The sequence below is a fragment of the Thalassophryne amazonica genome, unplaced genomic scaffold, assembly GCF_902500255.1.
Source record: "Thalassophryne amazonica unplaced genomic scaffold, fThaAma1.1, whole genome shotgun sequence".
Classification (NCBI taxonomy): domain Eukaryota; kingdom Metazoa; phylum Chordata; class Actinopteri; order Batrachoidiformes; family Batrachoididae; genus Thalassophryne; species Thalassophryne amazonica.
Genome location: NW_022986291.1, coordinates 182,200 through 194,277, shown reverse-complemented (window position 1 = coordinate 194,277; position 12,078 = coordinate 182,200). Strand labels below are relative to the sequence as shown.

At 44.0% G+C, this 12,078-nt stretch overlaps 1 protein-coding gene across 1 annotated transcript in view; it reads left to right on the top strand.

Moving 5' to 3' along the window:
* Window positions 1-4,101: 4,101 nt before the first annotated feature.
* Window positions 4,102-12,078, top strand: part of eepd1 (endonuclease/exonuclease/phosphatase family domain containing 1) — a gene marked incomplete at its 5' end in the record, with an annotated part of 65,827 nt that continues 57,850 nt past the window's right edge. Inside the window, one exon of the mRNA XM_034165531.1 lies at window positions 4,102-4,179. Within this exon, the coding sequence (XP_034021422.1) occupies window positions 4,102-4,179 (78 nt within the window). The remainder of the gene's footprint in view (window positions 4,180-12,078) is intronic.

Below are 12,078 nucleotides of genomic sequence, written 5' to 3'. Positions count from 1 at the left end.
GCTAACAACCTCAAATAGGTGCTTCTAATTTGGAATAATAAGTGGAGTGGAGGTGGACTTTATAGAGGCGGACTAACAGGTCTTTGTGTGCCAGAATTTCTGCTGATTTGCAGGTGTTCAGATACTTATTTGCAGCAGTAACATACAAATAAATTATTAAAAAATCATATATTGTGATTTCTGGATTTTATTTGTTTTAGATTATGTCTCTCACAGTGGACATGCACCTAAGATGAAAATTTCAGACCCCTCCATGATTTCTAAGTGGGAGAACTTGCAAAATCGCAGGGTGTTCAAATACTTATTTTCCTCACTCTGTGTGTGTGTGTGTGTGTGTGTGTGTGTGTGTGTGTGTGTGTGTGTGTGTGTGTGTGTGTGTGTGTGTAGCAGTCATAGGCCGTGAGGTCGGGTCACCCTGGACAGGATGCCAGTCTGTCACAGGGTCACATACAGACAAACAAACTCATTCACACCTACGGACACTTTAAAGTTTCCAAACCACCAAACCTGCACGTCTTTGGATGTGGGAGGAAGCCGGAGGGAACCCACACAAACACTGGGAGAACATACAAACTTCACACAGAAAGGCCACAGGTGGGAATCGAACTCATGACCTGCTTACTGCGAGGCAGCAGTGCTAACCACCAAGCCACCGTGCTGCTATCTATCTGTAATTTATTATTTATTTATTTTATCAGAGCACATAAAGGCCTGAAGAAGTACCTTTGAATACTGTACAGCAGTTGGTTGAGATGTGATCGGTGCCCAGCCGGCGCACTGTCCTGACTGAAGGCTTCGAACACACAGAAACCAGCTGTTCTGTAACGTGACTGTGGCTCAGCAGGTTGGGGTCGAACCTTAATAGCCAGTTTGTGGTTCTTGCGTTGCAGCTCAGCTGTGACTGTCAGGACTTTCCTTCTTTTTTCTTCTCCTCCCTCTGGCAGCCGAGGCACTGCTGCGTCTCTCTGGATATCAGCGTTTACAGCTTATCTAACTTCCAAATGGACTTTGTGCTCGGAGGCCAATCATCCAGATGAGATACTGAGGAAGGGTTGACGCGCTCCCCTCAGGAGCTGCACGTCCTCAGAGTTACATTGCTGAACAACAAAGGCTTCAGCTGCTCACTGTTAGCTTTACAAAGAGGACACACATGTTCCCAGCTGTGGACACTGATGGTTCTTTGTTGTGCAATAATGTGATTTAAATCACAGTTCAAACCCCTTCAATAGAAAAGACACTGAACCCACTGATTATATCTGATTCATAAGAAGTGTTCAGTCTGTCGTGGAACCTCTGAACTCCAGGACCTGCTGGGACTTTAACCTTCACCTCCTGGTTGTCTGTTCAAACACTGGTCACTGTGAACCCTCGACTCCACGTGTTCTTTCACTGCGTGTTCTAACTGACAGACTGAGCTTTGATTGTCTCAAATGAAGTCCATCTGGAAGAAGGAAAAGTGGCAGTTCCTTGACTGGCCACTTGAGGCAGGCTTCAAAAACAAGCAGGTTCCCATAGAACTTCATGTTGAAATGTCCAACTTTAGAGCAGAAATGAAGATGTATTTTTTTTGCCTCTATAGGTAGTTTCTCCGTAGCTACAGAGCTCTCAGGCTTTTTCTAACTCCTGGGTTTAAGATGTGCTAAAAACCTGTGTATTATTCACTTTGAGTGACAGCTCGCCGAGTCGAGCTCCGACTCTGAGCGCTGCTCGTTCGGTGGTCACGAGCTGCTGTGGAGGGCTGCGCCTGCCGTTTTGACCATTTTGTTACAATACGTCTTATTGCGTTCTTGGTTTTTTTGCTTTGTTAACATGGAGCTCAGCTATATAAGAAACATCAACGTATTTCTAAAGTTTGCATGTTGGGACAATGTTTGGTTTTCTTCATGGATCTTTTGGATGCTCCTTCAGCAGATGGAGAACAAACCCACAAACTCTGTGTCTTGTAGCATTTGTCGGGAGACACATTCTGCTGCAGATTTTTAATTTGAACAATTAAGACACCATGAAGAATGCAGAGGAGTGATTGGTTACTTCAAGACGCCCCAGCCAACTGCTTCACCAAAAGATTCATTCAGCCCTGGTCCCACCAAATAATGAAGGATGAATAATGACCCAGGCAGCATGTTTTTGCTATGAGAGGATTTATTCAACAATCATGGGATCGTGGCAGCAGCTCAAGCAAAGCCGCCCAGACCTCCCAATCCACACACATCTCCCCCAGCTCCTCCGAGAGAACGCCAAGGCCTTCCCAAGCCATCCAAGAGATGTAGTCCCCCGCGAGTACCAGCGGCTAAGATGAGTTTCCTCCGCAGGGTGGCTGGGCGCTCCCTCAGAGATAGAGTGAGGAGCTCGGTCACTCGAGAGGAGCTCAGAGTCGAGCTGCTGCTCCTCCATGTCGAAAGGAGTCGGTTAAGGTGGCTCGGGCATCTTTTCCGGATGCCCCCTGGACACCTCGCTGGAGAGGTGTTCCGGGCACGTCCCATTGGGAGGAGGCCCCGGGGAAGACCCAGGACACATAAAAGAAATATGTTTTCTTAATTTTTTAAAAATAACTAAATACAAACATTAAGAAGCTGCTTGGCTTGAAGGTGCATTTGTTTCCTCAGTACTTGGAAAAGCTGTTGAATGGACAAACATTTACAAAGGATCAACTTCAGTGTACTTTCTTTCTGCTGTGTCCAAGTGTCATACTGAGGAAAATATAAGTATCTGTCCACATGTCAAAAACCAGCACACAGTGGGAGTGCCACTGCTGGTGTACAACTGACACAGGTGTCATTTCTGCATGCACGTCATATACGTTTGAGAGTAATTTATGCTCATTTGTGCACCCGAGGCTGTGTTGGTTTAAAATGAGGTGTGGTGAGGTGCAGTGTCAGCGTATTGCTGTCACATGGCAGCAGAAAGCAGTTTCTCCAAAGACCAACAACGTCCTGGTCATAAGTTGAGGGCAGTGTTTTCTGATATTGCACAGTGCTGTACAGATGCACCTTACATCTGCAGGGTTCATAATGTGCATACTTTTGGCCTGTACAACCACTTAATTGATGACAAAAATTAACAAAAGACAATGACTCTGCTTTGCAACCATTTTTTGTGATGGTTTTTATTCCTTCTGAGTTGGCCAACACCATGACTGTGCCTGGTAGGAACAGAAAGGGATCAGGTGTTTGAAGGAGGAGGTCTTGCGGTAATGGGGCACTGAAATGCTTCACTTCAGGTAGACTTGGTGGTCAGCTCTGTAGCTGATGGGGAAGTGTATTCAGTTTTCACATCATGTGAAATGTACTGTGTGTGTATACATCTACAGTATGACAAAAAATACATTCTTAAAATGTAGAACAGCAAACTCTGAAACACTCCAGCCTAAAAAAAAAAAGACCTGTTGACTTGAGATCTGTCAGAGCACACAGTATTTTCAGTTCAAGTCAGGTAACAGTTTTTATCTTACCCATCAAAGAGCTGCTTAATTGATTTGTAAGACACCTGCTGACTTACAGCCTTACTCATGTCAGAAAATTGAAGAGCTCTGCTCATATCTGACTATTGAGAAGAAAATGACCCTCAATCAGGAGTGACAGATGACAGAGCAGAAAAAAGACAGAAAATCCCATTTCCATAAATGTGTTTGTAGCGTGGAGCAGCACTGCTAGAAGTCTAAACAAACTCAGATGTAAAATGTAGTCATTAACATGTTTTTATTACTTGTAAACTTCATTGTTTGCTGGTGACACTGATTTGCTGTTGAGATTATTTACCAATGGATGGTATTTTGGCTGCAAACTGTCCAACATCAGAAGACATGTCTGGACCGATACAGAGTGACATATTAGGAAAAACACCTAACTGACAGTATTCCTTCAGATTCCAACAATTACAAAGTAGGATGTTGCGTTTTTTAAATGGCCGTATTCATCAGAATGAGTCGAGCGCTCGGTGGCTTGGTCTGCAAACGATGTTTTTTTTCTCAGGCGTTTAATGTGATCACTTTAATCCTGAGGGACGACCACACTGATTTATCAGCCTGCGACACGCCTGTGCACATCAAGTCCACACGGCTGAAGTTATGTTGTACGCGCTGCATTATTTGCTTGTCAATAAAATGTGTCCTGTGTTTGTTCTTGCAGCATCAGGCTGCTGGCGGTGCAGGACCTGCTGGACCGGGAGGCCCTGGAGAAGGTAAAGTGATTATCTGCAGTCTTCCTCCTCTCCGGCTCATTGTGGCGTTCTGTATTAGATGAAATCACTCACAGTGTCTTGCTCAGTGTCTTTCCATTTGTTTGATGTCTTCCTAAGAGAAAAGCTCACCCGCTGTCCGTCTGATCTATTTGTAGCCTCACGTTAATGTTTGAACTGTTGCTGCTCCACTTTCCTTCATGGCTAAAAATATGACTCTGGTTGCTACGAGTCTGATGGTATAAATGTGTCATCAAACGGAGGACGGGCGTCTGTGTGGAACTACACTCTCACTGGCCGTCTTTGCTGCTCACATCAGATTTATTTATTTATTTTTTAAGGTTGATAAGAAAGAATCATCAGGCATCAAGATGTTTGGCTGCTGCCTGAGAGTCTCTTTGATCAGGATTAATTCCAGAGGTTGTAGCCTTTCAAACTGGTTGGTGCTGTTGTATCTGAGGATACTGTACACCACTGCACGCTGCGCCTCCTCCATCAGAAATGATTCCTGCCACACCCAGGAAGTCAGAGGTGGTGAAGCATCTTTACCATTTAACTCTATGAGTGCATTCTGAACTACAGAGCATCCAGAAAGTATTCTTATTTTGTAGCACACAGCCAAGATATCAAAGGAGTGGCTTCAGGACAACTCTGTGAATGTCCTTGAGTGGTCCAGCCAGAGCCAAGACCTAAATCTGACTGAACATCTCTGGAGAGATCTGAAAATGTCTGTGCACCGACGCTCCCCATCCAACCTGATGGAGCCTGAGAGGTGCTGCAAAGAGGAATGGACCAAACTGCCCAAAGATAGGTGCACCAAGCTTGTGACATCATATTCAAGAAGACTTGAGGCTGCAACTGCTGCCAAAGGTGCATCAACAAAGTATTGAGCAAAGGCTGTGAATACTTCCATGCAAGATCTCACTTTGTGGGGTAAGGATGATTCTGAGAAAGCTCAGAACTACACAGGAGGACCTGGTCAATGACCTGAAGAGAGCTGGGACCACAGTCACAAAGATTACATTAGTAACACATGATGCTGTCATGGTTTAAAATCCTGCAGGGCAGCAAGGTCCCCCTGCTCAAGCCAGCACATGTCCAGGCCTGTTTGAAGTTCACCAGTGACCATCTGAATGATCCAGAGGAGGCATGGGAGAAGGTCATGTGGTCAGACGAAACCAGAAAAATTATCGGACAAAAATGTATCGGAAGATAATTAGTCCGATAACGGTTTTCAAAGTTATCTGAAAAGATAATCTGATAATGAAAACATTATCTTTGATAATTATCGGTTATCGGATTATTGGAACTGTGCCCACCAATGCCTGCACCCGAGCCACAGTGAATCAGTCTAGAAAGTGACTTACTAAGCCCCAGTATCAAGTAGATGACAAATAGTAGTTGTTTGTACATTTATTTTTCCATGAATTATTTCTATAGTTTGTGTATATAAACAATTGTTTTCATGTCTGAATTGAAATGATGACAGTTGTATTTATAATAGTTTTAAAGGTCTTATGTCACTATATAAGACACTCACACATCACATAGCTGGTTTGCTGGATTATAGTTTGTATATGCATCAGAATATATTAATAATGTTGAAGAAATCTTTATAATCATGTTTTTTCATGATATTCTAAGCCAATTCACTGTGTCCCGTGACACAGTGAATCAAACATTTTAAAATTTTAAACACCTGTAAATTGCACTTGGAGACATAAATAACTCAGCCTTATAAACAATAACTTGCTGTATTAAATCCACAATAGAATGACCTCGGCCTGTACATAATGTGTTATGGTGCCTCGCACCGAATGTGGACCAGGTGGCTTCTGTCCGGATGGAAGTGAACCGTGGTCCAGTGCCTTTGCAGTGTGGAAACCCTTTTTGTGTCATTGTAAGGAGACAGAGAGAGAAATGGAACATCTTCTTCATATGTGGTCATTTGTGTGGTTGGATGCGCTCGGCCCGTGCGGTGGACGCGCTCGGCCCGTGCGGTGGGCGCGTGGACGCGCTCGGCGCCCCTGCGGTGGGCGCGTGGACGCGCTCGGCGCCCCTGCGGTGGGCGCGTGGACGCGCTCGGCGCCCCTGCGGTGGGCGCGTGGACGCGCTCGGCGCCCCTGCGGTGGGCGCGTGGACGCGCTCGGGGCCCCTGCGGTGGACACGCTGGGCGCCCCTGCGGTGGACGCGTGGACGCGCTCGGCGCCCCTGCGGTGGGCGCGCTCGGCCCCTGCGGTGGACGCGCTCGGCCTGTGTGTTGCATGTGTTGTGTCACTTTGTAGTCTGGCTACTAGAAAGATTCCTGGCACAGAGGTCAACGCTCTGTTCTGTGCTGCAAAGGGAAGTAGGTCACCAGCAGCAGTATTTTGGAGCGTGAGGAGGAGGAACGTCTGTACGTTCTGCCAACCTCCCACACAGTTTGAGCCCGTTTGTCGTTTCTTTTCTCTTCAGCCTGATCAGCCTCGGCATCTGTCCGGGTTCGGTGCTCCGGCACAGTGGACCACTGACTCTCTCAGATCTCCTACTTCTTCATGTGTAGCTCCCTGTAATATTTCACTCAAATATTCATCTTTTTTTCTTCAGTACAAGCACAAAGAACAACGTGGTCCAAAAGAAACGTCCGATCATGTCTGTTAGCAAGACTAAACTGTGTATTTATTAAAATTTAATTTCTATAATTTATTCATTATTGAAGGTTGTTGCAAGAATTTAAAGAATGAAGGAACAGATTTGAAATCAGTCAGTTTGATCACTTTTATGAAGTACAGCAGATTAATTTATAATTGATAACATTTGGGTAAATGATCCACTGGGTCACTGAGACAGTTGTAGCAGTTAATCCAGTCTAATCTGGGAGATTCTGACCTGAAAATAAGGGTTTTTTGAAATAAACAGCTCAGTTCTTGATTCTTATTTTAAGATTACGGAGTGTTTCCTCAAAGAGAACATCTGTTACGTCACTTTATGGATCCGACAGTTAAAACAAAACCAGTTTGATCTGTAATCTGGGCATGAAAACGTATGTAATCTCTTTTAATAGCAGTGTTGTAAGAATGTCGTGGGCATTTGGAAAATTTTGAACATGTTAAAAAAGAAACTGGGACATGTGACCCACAGAAGTTGATAATTAATCTGTACATCTGTGGGGGAGGGGGGGGGGGAATCCAAATCCTTTACCTTAATTTTACAGACTGCTTTGGTTTTTATTTCATGAGAACAATAGAGTGTCAGTCCACATGGGCATCTTCCCTGAAAAACAGCACACCAGACCCGGTGCACTCACTGCACTCGCCCTGTGGGTGCTGAGCCCACGTGGAGGTGACACGGTGTTGTCTATTCAGTCTCAGATGGACCGACATGTCCGACTGGGAGGAGGCCCACGGGAAGACCCAGGACACACTGAAGGGATTATATTTCTCAGCTGGACAGAGTCAAAGGACTTGGCCAAGGAACGGGAAGTGTGGGATGAGCTGCTTTGTTTGCTGCCACCACTACCTGACCCCAGATAGTGGCAGAAAACGAATAACCGAATCTTGAAACGAGCAATCACAGATTTCTGATGTCCGCTGATCTGGATCAGCTCCAACATTCAGTGGAGTCTTCTGTGGCCTGATATCTGTCTGTGGTGCAAATTTAGTCAAACTCTGTGCAGTGGGTTTGACATAAACCTGCTAACAGACAGACAAATAAATAAACGCCAGTGATTTTATTACATCCTTGTAATAGCTGGTTTCTGCTTGAATGTGGCTGCAGTTAAACAGCAGCGTGATGTCACCAGGCAGCGCACAGCGGCTCCGAGACGCAGGGACAGACTGGCAGCAGGTGGCGCTAATGTGACACTTTGTCCATTGTCAATCATAAATTCCAGCCCAAAAGCCAACAAAGAAGACAGAGTAGTTTAGTTTTGGTTTCAGTGGATTGGAAAAGGTTAAAAGAAAAGAAAGTGTAATGAAAATGTAAAATCTCACAGAGCTTGTGTTAGACGACGATGTCGTCCAGAGGACTAAAATCACCAACCAACTAGGTGGAAGTTAATTTCTGGTTACAGTATGGACAATTACGTTTATTGATTTGTACTATTATATTTGGATTGCGCGATGTGTGCTGTTATTTATTTGTCATGATGAGAATTTTAAGTTGATTGATTATCTTCAATGTTTGTGCTTTGCTCGTTCTGCTCATTTGTTGTCATTTTGTTGTGAGGAATAATAATTTACTGAGGTAAAAGGTGGAGGTGTGTATAAGCTTTTTCTTCTACCTACACCCTTCGGTTTACTAAGAGCCCCTCACACATAACACTGGCGCACAAAGGAGGAGTTTGCATGCCACGCGTGAAAAATCTGAGCCACCTCAAACGCCTCGTACAGCTTGTCACCACAACCATTGTGCACACCAGCGGCCAAAGACAGTGAGTGCCCATTCGGACCACCCCTCTCGGCCTGTGTTCGGCCTAATTCCAGGTGCCACATACAAACATCCAACATCACTCGCTGGTGGTAACTTAGAAAAGGCGGAGCTATTCACGCTCCTGGCACGATCGTGGAGTGCAGATGACCACATTCGAGCTGTCTGTGAAAACTAAGTGCAACACATGGGTGTGACTGTGCCAACCCCCCCCCCCCCCCCCCCCACACACACACACAAATGGCTTGTGGAGTGTGTCGACGTTGCTCCCCCCCCCCCCCCCCCCCCGGTCGTTGCGCTGCTGACTGCTGTGTACTGCAACTCAGCTGGTGAACACGCAATGCACGTGTGTGGGCGGGCGCTCATGCCCTGATGACATGCTGATAATTACATACAGACACAATCACATGAGAACCAGCCAGCGTCTGAGCGTGAGGCACAGTGTGGAATTAATGAGCCACCTGGGCAGGCTGATGTCACATCCACCACATACATTGTAGTTTACATGACAGACAGACAGAGTGGAAATTAAATAAAACAAGTGAGGGTAAAGACGTGAACTCATTCATGTGTGATCGCTTTGCTCATGCGCTTTGCTGTGGACATACAGCGCCTTTGAGCTGACCATGGCGTCAGCGCACAGCAACACTGGACACCACAGTGAGGCACGTGAAACTGTTGGGTTTCCCCACATTGTAAAAACTAACACACATCACATTTGCAACGTGGTCCCAGTGGATCACTGCACGCTGGACACGCCACGCCGGCTGATGTGTTCATGAGACGAGAGCATCAGGTCATTCATGTAAAACATAAAGGGAGAGCAGTGATCCACGTCATTTCATGATTTCCTGGTGGATGTCGAGGCGGAGGCCAACTCCACTCTTTATAACAGGAATTAAGTTTTAGAAATTGTGGTGTTTTTAATTTGTTTTGCTCCACTGCTGTGTGCGACTGTGCGTGACTTTTCACGTGCTTGCACTGTGTTTGTGTGCACGAACACGAGCATACACGAAACAGTCACCGCATATCGTGCACGCCTGTCCGGCCGTGTGTCCCTCCTGACAGCAGGTGGAATGTTTGGCGGTTCCCCGTTTCATTTTTTGTCTGTGATTTTCTTCTGGTTCCTGCTTCTTCTTTCTCAAGTCATGTTATGTGTGAAGGGTTTTATTAGGTTAACTGAGAAATCAGGGAGTTTTTGTATTGAAAAGTTTTTCTCTTCTTTATTTCTTTGTACAGAAGTAAACCCATTCATTCATTCATTCTTGTTGATTGGTATCAGAACTAATCACAGCAGCGTTGCATTGTGTAATTTGTTAATAGCCTAATTTTAGGTCTGTTTGTCAGGCTTAACTATCAGCTAACAAAAATCCAGCATACTATTAAAACTATAAAAATTTTCAAGCAGGCTTACATTGAATAAACCTAACAGGCTAAATGTGATGGGATCTAGAAAAAACCTCCAATTAAATTTTACTTTTTGTTAGGGTTTTTGATTGTGGTACCACCTGAAATTCTATTTTAATCTGTCAAAATTGTTTTCATTCTTCTTGTCTGTATCAAATGCTATGATTAACCAAAGTTGGCTAGTTTTTAAAAACAGAATGTTGATTTATAAATACAGGTTTAAAGGCTGGCATTCCAAATAATACGAATAAACAAAATGTGAATCAGGCATATTTTGGTGAGATATTTTTAAATATGACAGACTGGAGGTTACAGTTACATGTTTAGAATAACAATTTAATGAAAACCCAGTTTCCACCAAATTTTTGCCATTCAACACATTTTCACCCTTTCCTGGACCTATGCCATATGACCGTGTTTAACAGTCAACCCCCCACACACACACGCACACACACACAACCACCATCAACATCATATAATGAACTCTATTATTGCATTAAATAGTTATAATATTTACAGTTTTCAAGAATATATAGTTTTCAGAAATACTTATGAATGCAAAAATATGAACTACAACATAACAAATAAAGCAACTTCACAAAACACATGTACCTACATACCCATGTACGCCTACACACACCCATATACAGTTGTATGCAAATGTTTGTGCCCCCTGATAATTCCATGATTTTCCTTTTATAAATCATTGGTTGTCTGGAGCAGAAATTTCAGTTAAATATATCATATAGCAGACAAACACAGTGATATTTGAGAAGTGAAATGAAGTTTCTAGTATTTACAGAAAGTGTGCAATAATTATTTAAACAAAATTGGGCAGGTGTATAATTTGGGCACCCTTGTCATTTTATTGATCTGAATACATTTAGCACTAATTATTGGTTTGGTAAGCTCATTGACCCTTGACCTCCTTACACAGGTGAATCCAATCATGCAAAAGGGTATTTAAGGTGGCCATTTGCAAATGTTTCCCCTCTTTGCATCTCTTCTCATGAGTGGCAACATGGGAGCCTCTAAACAACTCTCAAATGACCTGAAAACAAAGACTGTTCAACATCATGGTTTAGGGGAGGGATACAAAAAGCTATCTCAGAGATTTCAGCTGTCAGTTTCCACTGTGAGGAACATAGTGAGGAAATGGAAGACCACAGGCACAGTACTAGTTAAGGCGTGAAGTGGCAGACCAAGAAAAATCTCAGATAAGCTGAAGTGAAGGATGGTGAGAACAGTCATAGTCAACCCACAGACCTGCTCCAAAGACCTATAACATGATCTTGCTTACAGATAGTGTCTTTGTACATTGTTCAACTATACAGCGCACTTTGCACAAAGAGATGCTGTATGATGCTGTAATGCAGAGGAAGCCTTTTCTGCGTACACACCACAAACAGAGTTGCTTGAGCTATGCTAAAGCACATTTGGACAAGCCAGCTTCATTTTGGAATAATGTGCTGTGGACTGATGAAACTAGAATTGAGTTATTTGGACATAACAAGGGGCGGTATGCATGGATGAAAAAGAACACAGCATTCCAAGAAAAACACTTGCTGCCTACAGTAAAATTTGGAGGTGGTTCCATCATGCTGTGGGGCTGTGTGGCCAGTGCAGGTACTGGGAATCTTGTTAAAGTTGAGGGTCACATGGATTCCAGTCAATATCAGCAGATTCTTGAGAACAATGTTCATGAATCAGTGACAAAGTTGAAGTTGTGCCGGGGCTGGATCTTCAACAAGACAATGATCACTAAACACTGCTCAAATCTACTAAGAGCATTTATGCCAGAAGAACACGTTCTGGCATGGCCCATCTCAGTCCCCAGACCTGAATATTATTGAAATACTGTGGTGTGATTTTTTAAGTGGCTGTCCGTACTCAGAACCAACAAACCTGAGAGGTTTATAATGAATAATGGTCCAAAATACCTTCAAACCGGAATCCAGACTCTCATTGGAAGCTATAGGAAGCATTTAGAAGCTGTTACTTTCTGCAAAAGGAGGCTCTACTAAATATTGATGTATTGTTTTCTGTGGGGTGCCCAAATTTATGCACCTGCCTAATTTTGTTAAAGAA